At 33.4% G+C, this 17,146-nt stretch overlaps 1 protein-coding gene across 1 annotated transcript in view; it reads left to right on the top strand.

Annotated features, from left to right (window-relative positions):
* Positions 1 to 17,146, top strand: part of LOC142983088 (uncharacterized) — a 132,057-nt gene that overhangs the window by 40,308 nt on the left and 74,603 nt on the right. Inside the window, exon 2 of the mRNA XM_076129912.1 lies at positions 13,847 to 14,190. Coding sequence (XP_075986027.1) covers positions 14,142 to 14,190 — 49 coding nt within the window. The 5' untranslated portion in view covers positions 13,847 to 14,141. The remainder of the gene's footprint in view (positions 1 to 13,846; positions 14,191 to 17,146) is intronic.

Here is a 17,146-nt window from a genome sequence, read left to right on the forward strand (position 1 = left end):
ATATTTATTCACAAAAAGACAGTATTGAAAATGAACAAAATACGTAAAGACAATGTTACTACCGATTCTGACATACTCTATAGTAAAACTGTAAAATTGTGTCACATTCCCGATATATTTTCACCTATAATTCTTGTTCGTACAGTACCCTCGAGAACGTTGGTAGAATAGAGATATACTCGTATTGTAAATGCTGATTTACAGAGGCATTATAGAGAGGTTTCAGAATATATGAATTGGCAGGTCAGTAACGGAAAACGTAGCCATTTATAAAATAGTGTATTGTTGATTTATATTTCTTGTTACAGCTGGACTTTTACTATTTATATTACGATTAACTATTTTAATTTTTTATTCAACTTTTGTCTTGGCATTGTAGCACAATTTTCAATATATAAATGATTCTATTTTGAATGTTTTTTACCAAAATGTTATATTTAATATCCAAATATGAATCACAGTCTTCTGCTTAGAACGTTCTGACGGACTTTTTTATGAGATCGGAAGAAATACAAAAGAAAATTCTGACCAGGGAACACAACTTAAGACATAGGTTCCATACGCTTCCACATCAATGAATCCTTACATTTTGAAGATCTCTTGAACTGTATGAAGCTCACAAAAGTACCTTACTAGTTGGCCAAGGAAAATACCAAGGCCTTACTAAAACTATGTTTACAAAGAACATTGCAGTATCAGCATTCGTAAAATACTTCAAGACTTCGCCACTAGAACATTTGACGGCCGAAGTTTTTCTATTATCACAATCATTTTCAACGTCAAACTATAGTTGTATGCTTTTGCTCTTTCCTTGACATTTCTTTCTGTGTTCCAGAATTATTTTCTGTGTCGTTCTTGCTATTTGTGCCAATGAATGTGGGTTAGGAATCTTTGCTGTTGCTAATACAAAACTTATTCTACGTATAAAAAAAACTAGCCTCCCTGGTGTGGTTGCATATGAGTATTAACAATATGTAGTAATAATACAACATTATGTTAACTTGAAAGTTTGACATTTATAATGTACGGCAAAAATAGTTCCCACGGCACTCAATAGAGGCGCTGATCAGGTTTTAATACTACGTTCTTCGATAGCAAGCCGGTTATCGATAAGAGAATCGCGCTACAGAACTCAAAGTAACGCATGACCTTAAAATCGATGTAAATGTAGTGAGACTACTTGAGCAAATTAGCATCTCCTCAATTAAACAAGCGATAGTTCTTCATCGCGTCAATTAATTAAAACTTCAAAAGCTTCAATACTCATCTCATTTACCTATTAATTAAAACAAAAAATCACTTTAAAAGCAGTCAAAAGTCTTCCCACTTCAGTGTTAAAACTAACAGTGAAGCAATACTGGGTATTAAAAGCGTGGCCTACCCCACTTCTCATTCATTGCCGTGGAAATGAGGTGAAATTTGTTTCGTGAAAGGCTTCTTGTGAGCGAGTTTAATACTATTCATACTTTTATAAGTCCCCATGAAAATTGCGGTTGATTTTTTAAATTCACAAATATGCCTTTTGTAATGTGATGAAATTTAAATTTTGAGAGGGTTATTGCTCTTTTCTTCGAAGCATGGGAGAAGAGAATATATTAGACTAGCTTCCTCCCACGACTTTTTCTACGTGGACTTTAGTTATTATTACATTTATAATCTCCATAACTTTATGTCTCAGCGTGATGTATCAATGACTGAAGCTTTCCTTAATAAATGGACTATTCATCGCAAAAAAAAGAATTGACCAACTCAGATCAGTAGTTCCTGAGACACGCGCATTCAAACAAACAAACAAGCAAACAAACTCTTCAGCTTTATATGTGTTATTATAGTATATTAAAGTGTAGATGTGATCGCGGACGTAATTTTGAGTAGCAATACGTGTTGCTGTGTTTATGACGGGGATATAAGAATGATTAAGACATTCCGTCTGATTATGACTTGTATAAGACTTTTGAGTGTCAAAGTGTGTCATATAATTAAGAAGTTTCTGTCGTCTTACTTTAAAAGGTTTCTTTTGTATTATATTTATTAGTACTTTGAAATTAAACAACTCTTGTTTACCTATTTCCGTGAAAACGTCAACTTGTTTTATAAAAATCTAGAGCTAGGCACAAATATCCCATTCTGACATAACAAAACCTGAAACAAAAATACCAAAACGTCAGGCAATTATAAGTAAAATGCATGTCCGCGTCCAATAATAAATTAAGTAATAGAAATGTAATGTAAAAGTTTAAAAGCTACAGACTGGGACAACTGTAAATGGATCTTAATAATTTCCTTTAAGATAAAAATCACGCCCAAGATATTCTATACGCTCACCACCATAAGCAACAATTAAAGCAAGATGACAACTATACTATGAACAGTAAAACCGTCAACAATTAAGAGAGTGCCCTTTCTTACGTCGCCTTCGTTTCTGGGTCAAACAAAGTGTAATCGTATCATGCAAACTCTTATGACATTGTAGCACTTTGCTGCAACTTTGTTTACGTCAACATCAACACTTTCCTTAAAGGGTACAGTCGAATGTAAAAATATGTAAACGCAGCATTTACGCATACAAACATAAAACCACGCCTTTTTCCCATACGCGTAGACAGAGACCTAAGAACATCACTTGGTACGGTCGTTACAAACTTCCCTTGCCTCATTCACATGTTTCATCTACCTCTAGTCATACAAGACCGCTAGTTACGACATTGAAATTGCAGCATTTATTAAGTAAAACTCTAAATAAAGGTTATATCAAGCAGTTTGTTGTAAAAACATCAGTCAAATCCATTGATAACACGTTTTTGAGTAAACATATTGACAAGATAAGACAAAGAAGTAAGAGTAGAAATACTCATGTGTATTTGGTTCATCAAAAAAATAAAATATCGATAATTATTTGCCACATTCTAAATATATAGAGGTAAATAATAACCTAAAATGCGACAGTTCTTTTACATACTTTTGTTGGTGACTGTACGTTCATATTTTGCAAGATCCTTTGTAATATAGAAAGAGGTTATTGCCACATACTGGCTTATTTACTGCTAAAAGTTCCTGGCTAGTGGTACGTGAATAATGTGACCGAATGGGGTAAGTAACGTTACCTTTGGGACCGGTCAGCACATTTTGTTAATTAAAAATAAGTAGATATGAGTTTCGTTTGAAAGTATTTGAATTACTTTGTTAGAATAACCGTATGCTTCTTGTTTTGATGATACGGAAAGTGAAATTGCTTGAAGAAAGGAAGGTCTTTTTTAAGCAAAAATCTGAAATACATTATTTTTTCAAGCAAACAGTGAACATGTCTAAAAAACATGCAACTTTCACACAAAACTGACGACGCCCGTAGCGTGCTCGTAGCAGAGAAGTAGGTAGTCGCTACGCCGACTTGATCGATCCCTTTGCAGAACAAATGTTTTGCATCTTCGACAAAAATATGTTTTTTGTATTTTGTATCTATGGTTTTTCTAAATCTCTCTCGGGCACAAAATTCTAAATACCGTCGTACTATTAAATAAAAAACAAAATAATATTTTTACAAAAGTGTAATTAAAACAGCTTCGACAAAATTCTTCAACCTTACTAAGTTCATTAGAATCAATAGACCACCCAAGACAAAGGTTACTTAAGGTCATAGACTGACTTAACGAATGTACCTAACAACATTAGTACGACAAATGTAATGAAACACATAAAACATGACCCGAATACATTCAGCGTAACATCTTACTTAAAACGTTGGAAGGATCTTTTCGAGGAATTGCAATTGTCCCCGCTCTTATTCAATTGTACTACAATATACTTGTATGGAATTTAAAATTTGTGTTTATGAAAATTTAAATGTATTGTACATAATACATAGTTATACCAAGTAATTCAGCTGTATTAATGTACACATACACTTTCGACAATTGGACCTACCAAATTTGTATGAAGAACTGAACAGCGTCCGTAAGAACAAAATGTTAAGAAATTTATTTTGTAAAACTTTGTTGATATTCGATAATGATTATTGTAATAAATCTGCTACTGATCTACTTCTTCGAATCGAAGGTTGAGGAATTAATTCATTCAATGAATAAATAGCCACAAAATTAAAAAAAGATTCCTAAAAAGATCAAATTCAAAAGATCTAGTTCTAAGACATCATTCCAAATTAAATGCCCAACGTAACGACGTAATCAACCAACCTAAACCCCATTCCCAACACTCAAACCACGGTTACATAACATACCATCGTTCTCCATTTTACTGCTTCAGCGTTTAGACATCGAAAGATCATAAACGACACCTGCCCGACAATTTGTCACAATAAACTTGACGTTTCGCTTACACCTATTGTTCGCTGTTCATGGTATTTCAGTATTTTTATTGCACCAACTAAGCTTTCTCGTACCGTCTGTCTTCGCGTGTTACGACTTTAGTTTCTTATGGAATTGAGTTCTTGGTTCCAAATTAGTTGGGTGAGCGAGCTAATTTTGGTTGAGTCTTATTTTTTGATGTAGATAATATAAATGTAATGTAATAAGTTTATGATACTTACGATTTTATGAATATTGTCACTGTTAATGACAAGCCACATGACGATTCGTATTATGTCAAAATTTGGTATAAAAAAATCAGAGTACGATGATGAAAGAACTTCAAATAAAATTAAAATTTAATGGGAAACGGAGTGACAAAAATCTTAAACGCGAAAACGAAAAGCACGCAAAAGTGTATGAAAATTGCAATTATACTCGTAATATGACGATAACTGAACGAAATATTCCAATTACACTTTCGAATGCCAAACTGTAATGAAGGAAATAAATTGAGTGTTGCGTAACGTTGAACTTTGTACTTTTTAATAAAATGCTCCCTGTTTCCTGGTTGCAGGGAAGCCGTTTTTGCAAGTTTCGTTTAAAACTTTTTAAGCCGATGGAGAATTCGAAATAGATACACCTTGGTGTTTTGTTTTTCTAGAACCATTCAAAACTCGCTTTGAAATAACCAATCAATTTTTGTATATGGCTCAAAAGAAATCATAAAAATGTACACATCGCAGAAGCAAGTAGAAGTAATCAACTTCGTGGCTCAACAATTCGCGTACAACCAAATCCTTTGAAGCTAGCCATTTAGAAAATTCCTCCCGAAAATGAACATCTCATGGAGAAGGTACCGTTTCAATAAATAAACATAATTTAACCCCTCGAACCTTGACACAACCAGTTTACATTACATCATTAAGACGTAACCGAACGAGTACCGACTAAAACACGTCCAAATTTCGTTTACCACCAAAAAGATGTTCTCTCTGATAAACTCGGGAGAATTCAATTTTGTCGGGTAAACAGTTTAAAAGCGTTCGAGTAACGAGTATCGAATGGTAATGGAATGAATTGGACCTAATGTTCACAGTGGTTAATGGAATGTGTTGGTAGACACACATGCAAACCCGTATAAATGCTTATGATTCGAAAATGATCGCGTGTATCCTTCGCGTTGGCGATAATGGTATGATGATGTAAGGGAATGATGTCAGGATAGCGAAATGTTGTTGTTGTGTACATTTTAATGTACTTTTAAGTATTGATTTCCATTGATGGTGTTCATAAAGTTGTTATGGTGATTTTGGAAGTCGTTAACAGATTTTTCATGGTTTCGCTTTTGAATTTATGATCGCTTATAATTAGCTTCGCTTATTATAAGCATATTTTAATATAAAGTTTCCAATATCGACTATCAACGACCGACTAGTTATCGAGTAATTTTGAATTTAAATTTGATCAGCGCATCTAGTGGGCGCCATAGGAATTATTTTTGCAGTACATTTTAAGTGTCAAATTGTCAATACTCGTTAGTATCGACTATAGAGAATTGTGCTACTGAATTTAGTGTGTAACTGAAGGTTTTGATATACACATCATCAGACAAGATTTTTTAATTAATCCAGGCTTTGAAGCCACTCGAAAAATACTTCTAAAAGGGTACAATATAAATGAACATTGTTTAAAATATAACACGTAAGCCGGTGAAGAATGTTCGGTGTAAAGTCAGGAAGCACTCCTTGCATAAGAAGTTAAAAGTCCCGACGGAATAAGAACTAAGAATAACGGAGACATTTTAACACATTAAACTATGATTAAATGGAATTGCAGCAAAGAAGTTTTTGCGCAAATTATGTAAGAATATTATGAGAATTCAACTATGAACTTAATTATGAATTATTAATCTTTTCAACTTTGCAGTTTTCTTTGTTGCTCTTAACGGCACTTGTTTCTGTGAAAAATAATTTCTTTTAACATAACATTATTTTTTCATTCGTTAAAATCATAAGTACAAGAAATATAATATTGTTTCACACAACGTTTGTAAAAAATATGATTTTTGAAGAGGCAAATTCTGACCCTGATACTTGTTTATTTAAATTTTATATCTCAAATTTCAAAAGAAACATACAAATGAATATATTATTATAATTTCTAATATACTCCTTGAAATAACTGTATTAATAAATATATAATCACGTTTTTATTCCTCATAGTCATTAAAATATAGCATGTGAGCAGTCCTAATTTAAAGTTGGATATACACAGTTTCCGTCGTAAACGATCTCTCATTACTCATAGTCACAGCGGATAACATTTTTGTAAAATTAATTTCACGGTCCATTTGGAGATTCAGCTAACTTTTGCCGACATTTAGAACATTTTGCACCGTTACATATTACGTTGGTTGCGTTAAAAGATGAAATTCTGTACGGGACGTGACAGGCCGGCTTATTTACTAGAAATGTGGAATATGACTGTGTTTTTCATTTAAAGTGTTCTGCTTAGGGTGCAGAGAAACTGTTTTCTGTGTAATATATGTGCGAGGAATAACATTTGCTTTTCTCTCACTCGGTCGGTTGTGACTTGAAGTGCCTCATAGCAGAATTCCATTTCACTGCAAAATGAGAAAAATCCTTTTTATTTTTTACATTTTACAACACTTTACTTTATAGATCTGTACCATGTTTTCGTTCTTAAGTAACAAACAGTTTCTTTTATAGTAAAAAAAAGTCAAGCAATAAAAATCTAGTTCAAGTCTCACGTCTAAAATCACTTCGAATTTTTCCCTGCTGAGTGATTTTAAAACGTGTGAACCATTCCAACCGTTCACAATGCGACAGTGCAATGAGTCCCTCAAGGCATTCCCCAAGGTATTCATCCCGTGTCCATTTCCCTCCAACATTCACGTGGACATTGCTTCCATGTATTCTGTCAAGGATAAGCCATTATATTGGACACGGTTCTAATTTCAGATGCAGATTCCAACGGCTGAATATTTGGTGCATGTTCATTGTTCTACATCTCTATAGTTTATATTAGGCTGCACAGGTTTGAAAGCCGAGTCACAGCATTACTTGGAATTACAACGCAGTACACTTACATAAGAATGGAGTATAAATACAGAATGAATGGACCTCCATATTGCTGAAGTGAAGCTCTCGACACGGTGCGCTTAAGTTGCTTGATACGTTTGTTTGTTAAATAAATGAGTTTAGTGGCCTTTGACGCGAAAACGTAACCTTCATAACTAGTAGAGTAACTACATAATTTAGATTTTTTTTTTTCAATTAAAACATTGTTCAACAAATTACTTTATATCGCAACAAAGCTTTCGTGAATTTGTCTAAAAAAAATATCCCGCCGTTTACTAATATCTTAGGTTACATATTTTATGACTACATACTACCTCCGACGGCCAGGAATCTTGCATTTGAGGCTTTCGGTTTGACTCTAAGTAGCAGTTACTTGGTATAAGATCCGTTATAGTATTATGTCTAATTCTGTGCTGATTCCAAGAACGATATGCTTCTTGGTAATCAATTAACGTCGATTGTCGTGTGCTGGGGTTAATCGCTGTACGTAATACCACAAAGTTCAGCGATATCCCTTTTAACACCATTGGTAACATGAGCATGTAGCGTTCGCTTCTCAGAAATTTCTAAGTATATTCTTCTTTGGTAAATCAGCGGCATAATAATATGTCTAAATTATTATAAGAAAATTTGTGTAGGACTGCAATAGATCGTTGAAATTGGCGTGCGGTAGAGGAGGCCATTACTCAATTGTGGGCTAAAGAGATAGATAGATAGATAATATATATAGCATTTTTTATTGTCCTAGTCTATTATTTAAAGTTATCCAATTATCGTATGTATGTATCGTGTTTCAGAAATATACTCTTATACTATAGTTAGAATTATGTTGCGCTAATATCAAAATCTCTAAAAATAAAATGATATTGTTCTAAAAAGTGTTTTTTTAAAAGAACTATCAAACATTTCCATCAAACTGACCATTATACCAGCGGTTTCCATGAACACACATCAAAGCCAATTCTAAAATGACCATCAATATATTCGGCGTAAATGCTAACACTATCCGTGATTCTAATAATACAACGTAACGGTATTGACAGTGCTGAAACCAATATAATGCGGCTCAGAAATTAGCAGGATTTAGCAGCTAATTAGTAGCTGAGTTGACTGAATAATTGTTCTATTCTAGTGTATGCGTTCGTAGCGAAAAGGATATCGTGTTCATTTTATTGATGTAGTTGTAATATAACTTTATTTACCAAATATACAATTATCACTTGTCATTTTATTTAAAAAGGTAGGATAATATTTATTTCAATTCACTGGTTGATAAAAATAATGTAGCAATTTATATTGATTTTAGATTCCCTAATTCTGCGGCAAATTTAATATTTATTTATGTATAAAAATCAAAAATAAATATCTAATCACTATCAGTACACACTTCACATTGATGCATTTCGAAATGTCAAAATTATTTTCTTGAAAAAATATTTGGCGTTGATAAAAACTATTGCCGATCTTTGACAAAGAAAATAACATGAATAATAATAATAATCAGTTGATGTAGGTTCAATCTCTCGTTCAACCGAGTTTATTATCTCCTACCACAACATTTCCTATCAATCTTCTAGTAATATATTGCAATTATACATTCAATTATAACATATATATTAATATTATCATGCAATCTGATTATTTAATGAGGTCACTCCTTTGGCGGACATCGGCTACGCACATTAACGGGCTAATTGAAGCGGTAATAGCCTGTTACATTCACCAATCAATATATATATATATATATATATTGATTGGTGAATGTAACATTCACCAATCAATATGACGTATGTAATTGTAAAAGTATTTTTTAACCTGTTAATGTTCCACTGGTTGACAAGGCCTCCTACTAAATAATCGAGTCTAACACGCTGGCCAATTACAGCTTGGATTCTTTGCTTGAAAGTTAGTTAAAGAGTTTAAATATTTATCTTAATATTTACTGCTTATAGATATGGTTTATGTAAGTAGGCTATGAACTCTAGGCATTCATTTTTCAAAGTTAATTTTATCTTAGTCTACCACCACATCTGCGCAACGTTTGGCTCCGTACTCTCTGCTCAACACGGTCGCTGTGTTATTCAAGATGTAAATATACGACGAAATTGCGTCGCATTCAGCGCAGTGCTAAACGTTACATTCGACAGGTGTGTCGTACACTTAAAAAAACGGCACATAAACCCATCATAATTTTACTATAATATTTCTTAGTTAATACTTCAGAATATACTCTAATTAAATTTGCAGAAGACTATCTAGTTGTGTAAATAGTCTGGTACGTATTACCTCTTCTAGGAATCGTGTTACGAACTAATTTGCAACACGTACGTGAATAACTTAACCACAGTAAATATGAGCTTACAGTTGTATGGGAACTACGAACAAACGTTCAGAACACATCACAGGTGCACACATCATAAAGATAATTTATTTTATCACAATATGCTCGAAGGTATCCTATACTATGCCAATGGTACCAAATATTACATCCCAAATAATAGGGGGTGAGAATATTTTAAATTCCAAATACGGCATCACACTCCGAGAAACTTCCAACGAAATTGGAAAAAAAAAACAAAACAGTTGCATTTGATTTGAAAACAGAAGTAGAGATAAATCAGCAGTTGCAATCTCTTGCTAACCAGCCTGCAGAGGAAGTTACAAAACGGTTTAAACTTTTTCACGGTAAGCAGATTCCAGGGAACGCTATTCACTACGATCAATAAAAAAATGCCTCATCAATATTTATATAACTTTTCATACGTACATGACACAAAATTAGTCACATCATTATCTAGGCGCACATCTATCGAGTTACCTCGTAAAACATACAAACGTGTTCCCAGTACCCAACATATCAGCTAAATGTAATAACAACGGTGTCCTATCAAAAACCTTTCAAGAACTATATTTTAGTTGACATTTTCTTTTATTATATGTCAGACATGAACAGTAAACGAGAACTAAAGTTCGTTCCATATGACACAGCAGACATAACTCTTTATGATTTGATATGAAGATTATTACACATTTCAACGGAATTCGCTTTATTTTCTGCCATTTTATAGTTAGTAAAGATTGGCTTTGAAATTTTTGATCGCAAATATTAAAATTCTGATGTTATGTTCAATTGTGAGTGATGGTATTCTTACGTACGTACAGATTAAAATGGTACTGATTGATTTGGAAAACTACCAACAGTATAATATGCTTAGAAATATATTTTTTTTTATAATTTTTTTCGCGGTAATCATGCTACTTCTGCTCGTTAATCCTAACAGCAATGCTTGTGTTTTAATTTTTAGTACTTTAAGAGTTACATTTTCGTAAATAAAGGAGCTAATTTTGACCTAAGCATTCAACTTCATGTAAAAAAATATCAAAATTGTTACAGAATTATAGCATAACGAAGCATTTCAGAATTGCAGACATACTTTAGCATTTATAATAGTTTAGTAGCACAAATATGTAGGTATAAGTAAGATTAGATTTCACTACTACACCGTTCATCAGTTCTGCTGTCCGTTTTACGTATAAACACAGTTTGTTTGTGTCGTGCAAAGCAAGCGTTACTCGCGCTCGTGCGAATAGAATCATAGATTCCGCTAAACTTCTACTAACTCAGTTCATTTCGTAGTGTTATTGCTTTTACACGAATTCTCATATTTCCTAAACTGTCAACAGTCAGGAAATAAAGGTTGAAATGTGAGTTTTTGTTACAGCTATATTATATAAAATTGTTCGCATAATATAAACAGAGAGACGCATATTTATGGGATAGTTTTTTAAGCCGTCCACATTTTATCTAAATTTTGTCTATAGGGTGAAATGTGCAACTCATCGTTTTAAATTGAATTCTTTAGATTTAACAAAGATGGGGCAATTAATTTTGACGATCGCTAACCATTTTGCATAGGGTATATGGGTTTGGTTACTACACAGAAATTCACATAGTTAAAGTTCCAGCGACATACAATGAATTCTCAATCCAGGACAAAAAAGTACTGTGAATAAAATAGATTACCAAAGGAACTTACTATTCCCTTGTTACAAAACATGTTTGTATCTCCAACAACTTATGTCAAATTAGCATTGCATCCTAAAGTTTATTTCCTAAATCTTGGCAAGAGCATTATGCAGCCTGTTGAAATATTCATAAAATGAGTCGGTAAACCTCGTCCCCGGGTGGGTTACATCTAATTATGCACTCATCACTACGTGTTGTAAAACAAAGTGTGTCTGTTTGTTCACAAGAAACTCAAAAACGGCTGAGCAGATTTTCATTCAAATTAACCAATAAATGGAGTGATTTATGAGAAAAGTTTCACGTATGTTTATTGAAGAAGCCCACAAAAAATACTCTTTGCTCGCTCACCATCATGACGGATCTGCTAGTTAAAAAATAACTCGTTTTTAGCCTCGACTTCATCCGCGTGATAATATTTTCTCAGATAAAAAAGTATTCCATGTATATACTTGTGTTATGGATTACTGTGTGAATTTTAAATAGATTCACTAGTTTTTACTTGCCCAAGTAACAAACATGTATTCTTTCAACTTTCGCAATGTTATTATTAGTCAGATTACAAATTAAATGAGCTGGCAAGTTCAACCAAATTTGTGAGGAAAACATTGGCTTAGAACTGATTTCCATTAATCTAAAAATAGAACCGTAGCTTGATTTTTTGGGGTGGAGAAGTGCGTTACGTTGAAATCCAATTACAGGGTTCGTAAAAGACATCGTTTTTAGTAATAGTCTTGTTTTAAGGGTAAATAAGAACAAGAGTATAAGTACAATTATTATTGATTGGTTAATTCAAAGCTCGTTAGGTTAACTGTACTAATATTAATACATCAATCATTTTAGTCGCCTAAATTGTTATGTGTATTTTGAAGACATGTCATGAATCTCGGCTCCGGGATTTTGTGTCGGTCAAAATATTAAATTGGGATAATATTTGTCATTCTTACCTACAACAAGACAATAGATAGCTAAACCAACAAATGCTTTACTTGCTATGCAGCAAGAAAGGCATTTGATAGTTAACGAAAATTCAACCGTGAAAACGTGAAAATACTTTTATTTACTTTTGGGGTAAAGTAACGTTAATACAACTGAAAGGGATATTCATGCGTTTGTAGCACTCATTTAGGTTTTGTACCAATATACTAGAACTGTCCGTATGAAGATCTTAAGACATTTGGCATAGAGCCTGACCACGGCTCTTAATGGTGGCCTGAGTAATCTTAGCTTGTAGCACTACTTATTTAAGATACGGATTAGTGAATAGGTCTCTCGTAAGAAGCGAAACTAAATACTGGAATAAAACTGTGATCAATTGACACTAAAAATAAAAAGATATATAGTAATATCTGTGGCGAAGTTGTGGTGCATCCGACTGCTGATCATGAGGTCTGAGGTCTGATTCTCGAGTCGGTTAAATGTACTATTGGTGTTTTCTAATTTATATTAACCTATGATGAGAAGAATAATATTTTCTTCATTTTATAGTAATACTGCTTATGTGATTCCAAACTAAGCAGAGCTTATACCTACTAGGGTATCCAAATAACTAATACACATACTTATATACTTTTAAATACATGCTTATATGAAAACATTAACAATGGCTTAACAGATACTAGTGCTAATCGCACAAAAAATTGTTCTGGGTTGGATTCGAACCTACCACTCGCGGCGCTACGGTTATCACAACAAGGTGACCACGTTAGTCACTGCGTCAAACATGCAGTAAATACATAAATATAAAAAGGAGAACACAGAATGAAATACACTTTACAACAAATCTGAAACTAATCAATCTTACAAACTTAGTGCTTGCTAAAAGTTATAGTCGTTAAACTGGACAACTTCCAGAATTCGTGCTACTGGTTTTAGCTTAAAACTACAAACAAACTAATGTTGATAAATTAGGTTCTTATATCCGTGCCCTACTTTTTTCATACTAGTGGTTAACTACACTTAGCTATATTGTTATTGTTGAGTTGTGAGAGATTGTTTTGGTTAGAACAATTTATATGTATAATTTCTATAAAAATTGTTGACACCCATGGTGCGTATGATTTCAAGTTTCTAGTTTTGTTATAAAATTAATAGGTTGGATGAAACTGATCAATATCGGATCTTCACGGGTAACAAGTTGTGATCAACAAATAGATGTTTTGAAACTAAGCGCGGTTCAGTAAAACCCTTTAGTAATTAAGTAATTAATTCTACGAATTCATCCTTTGTGTAAACAAAACAATAGACTGTTACTTATTTTTTCGTTTCTCGTAAAATCAGTACTAAATTGTGAGGAATCCACGTAACATCTTCAGAGAACGTCTTTGGCGCTCACCCAATGTTCAGTGTGTAAGCATCCAATATGGAAATCGTATTCAAATCCCTAGACTTGATCAAATTACTCCACTTTGTTACAGGAAACTTGAAACGTGGCAGCACCCGCAACGGATATTTCGGCCTCGCCTCAGTCTAGTGAAACAAAGATTATCTATTTTCGAATCGATTCTCGATAATCGAAATCGCGATTCGATTGTTAAATGAAATCGAATCGATAGAACTAAAGATGAACTTGGAACACGAGGACAGATAAGTAGTGGTGAACATGTGAGTGAAGTGGAAATGGATTATGATGATTTTATAAATGTGGATAATGAAAAGTAAAATGTATGGTGCGACAAAACTACTCCAGAAGAAGAGAGAACAATAATCAAAATGACAACGCTACAGTCAGTAGTCGTCTGCATGGCACTGCATTTTATCGGTGAGTGAATATTAAAAATTCCTGGACTAGTTCCAAAACTCATAGAATTTTACCTGACAACGTTCCAAACCAAATAATAGAAAAATTATGAAAAGTAAAATATTTCATTCAGTTGGTGGAGTAGTTGTTTCGTACAATTTCGTTGTAATATGGGAAATTTAATTTAATTATAGTTGTTTAAATAACGGTTCTTCTACGAAATTCAGGTGCTTACTGTAATATATTTTAACCGTATCATTTTTGTTATTCTTGTTAAACATCGTATAAAATTCAATATGAAATGGCTACAATAATATTCTGAGGCTGTTGAACAATATTATTTCTTTTAAAATAACACTCGCATTATAATTTTCCTTCAAGTTTTTAACTAGAGAGTACCCGTTGTGTTGAAAGCTAACGACATAAATAATGCATGTAGGGCCAAGATCCAGTTACATCAATAAGAGGTTATTGCACCTTAAGGCAATGCACTAGCTATCAGATACATGTAACTTATGCAAGACGTCATTATTGTATGTACCTTCAATCGATATCTACGGAGTTCACGCTATCACACGTTCAGAACTCAGCATCAATAAGTTATTCATAACTAGAAACCATACGAAACCACCTGTGGACTCCATATTTAAATTACGTACGTTTTCCTCCCTTGTTTAGCACATCTTACATAGTCTTTTGTACTTTTCTCAGAAATAACGAGGTTAACAGGTAAAATCTAAACAAATCACGTGCAAGACGAATCATTTTCCACAAAACAATCCTTCCGTAGACAGGAACGTGTTCAAGTGTCCGACAAAAATTCCATTACCTGAATATGTCCTTCAAATTCTAACATTTGTGAGAAAGTATATGCAATATCTTGTATATTGTTAACGTTTGCCTCAAGATTGTGGTGTCTCATTATCGTTTAAGGGTATTCGTTTGTTCTCCCTTGTTTACTTATTTCCCCTTCAACATTCTTTTATGAACAAGTCCCTCGGGCTTGTCTTAAATTAAGATCCTATCTCCATAAGTATTTATATTTCTTTATTCTTATTACTTTTTTGTTAAAGCTTTGGTTGATTTAGATTAATAATGAGCCGTAATTAGTTTTGTTTGTTTTAATTTTTTGTTAGATAATGGACAGATTAATTGGATATGTCAGATTTGCGTATTTTTGTTCAGTAAATTGGTTAGGGTATTTTCCCTTTTCGGTGAAAGTACTGAATAAAATTATAATGAAACGAGCTTATTCTCAGAATTCTGCTATTAATAAAATGGGCTTTCAAAGCGATTCTTTCGCCAAAAATCACAATCTTAAACAAAGGATTTGGGAATACAAATAAACATCGTTTTTATCAAGTAAAATACCTCCAATTTTTTAAGAGACATTTTTAGTAAAAGTAAACACGTTTTTTTTCATATTATACTTTCAGCTTTCACAACTTCCGAAGCTCCGAGCCTAATGGAAAAGTATATTTTACATACGAAAATGTTATTACTACCTACAAGACCTATAAATTCTTAACCCAATATATTCTTTACACAGCAGAATCAGCAGAAAACAAGAAAAAATATTACATAGACAATTTCACAAAATTCTTCCCACAAGATAAAATAAACTATTCTTCTAAATACACGAGTATTTTCCATAATAAAGTCTGGCGAAAGAAATCAATTCTTCAATTACATATCTGGCTCATGCATGACAAATCGGTATACATAGCAATAGCAATAGCAACTGGTATATGTTTATATCGAGCTCTCTACTTAATAAGTCCGATGGAATAGGAATTGTTTATTGTGTCATCGTAAACGCTCCGTTTATTTCGCTACATTTATAAAGAGATAATTCAGGCCTTATGTCCTGGTACTGTTGAAATAAAATGTTTTGTTGGGTATTTCGTGTGCGCGTAAAAGATTTTAGAGATTATTGAATGTGTTCGTAAAGATTTGGGTGATGTTTTTAATGGAAGATATACAATTGAATATTTTAATTGCATGCTTACTGTTAATTTTAAAAACAACAAAATTTAAGTTAGTCTTATGTGTAGAAGTGGTGACCTAAATAACGTATCGCAGACTTTTTAAAACAATAAGTGACGGGCTCTAAGTGTGCTTAACCCAATATCATTCTGTAGCAAGATTTTCTTGCTGGACTTTTCAACCTTCACCAACCGGTAAACTATTGTCTAATTTTGTATGAAAACCTAATCAGCGCCTTAAGTCGAAAACAAAAGGAAAATCATTTCGATACTCGGTAGTACCGACTACAGCAGCGCGATTCTGTACAGTCGATACTGCCGAGTATCGAAAGTTTGACATTTCAAATGTACTGCCAAAATAGTTTCTTCGATGCCCGTCAGAGGCGCTAATAAGATTTTCATACAAAATTTCTCGATGACAGGTCGGTTTTCGGTAGTCGATAGTAATAGAGAATTGAGCTACAGCGCGATTCTGTACAGTCGATACTGTGGAGTATCGAAAGTTTGACATTCCAAATGTATTGCTAAAATAGTTCCTACGACGCCCGTCAGAGGCGCTGCACAGATTTTCATACAACATTTCTCGATGAAAAGCCAGTTGTCGGTAGTCGATAGTATTAGAGAATCGAGCTACAGAACTTTTCATCTAGTTGAGGTAGATTACCTATCGTGTTCCATTTAGGTTCACTCCATCTAAGCCTAGTACATGCCAGTATTGTGTTTCCTCTAATCAATCAGTTCTCCTTCCAATTTCCATAACATCACGATAAATAATTATTGTTCGACGGCCAGGCAGCTTTCACCTATGCGTTGATGGCCATTAACGATATTCGCAGTCGAAGCGCGGTAATTAAGGCTGTACATGGAGGGTTTTGTTTTGAACTGCGAACGTTCTATGGTGAACATGAATTAATAATGGGCAATGTATGGCAAATGCAATTTGCTATTGGTGTATTGAATCATGCGACGGTGTAATTAAAAGGTTGTGTGTT

Source organism: Anticarsia gemmatalis, chromosome 23 (assembly GCF_050436995.1).
Source record: "Anticarsia gemmatalis isolate Benzon Research Colony breed Stoneville strain chromosome 23, ilAntGemm2 primary, whole genome shotgun sequence".
NCBI classification, from domain to species: Eukaryota; Metazoa; Arthropoda; class Insecta; order Lepidoptera; family Erebidae; genus Anticarsia; species Anticarsia gemmatalis.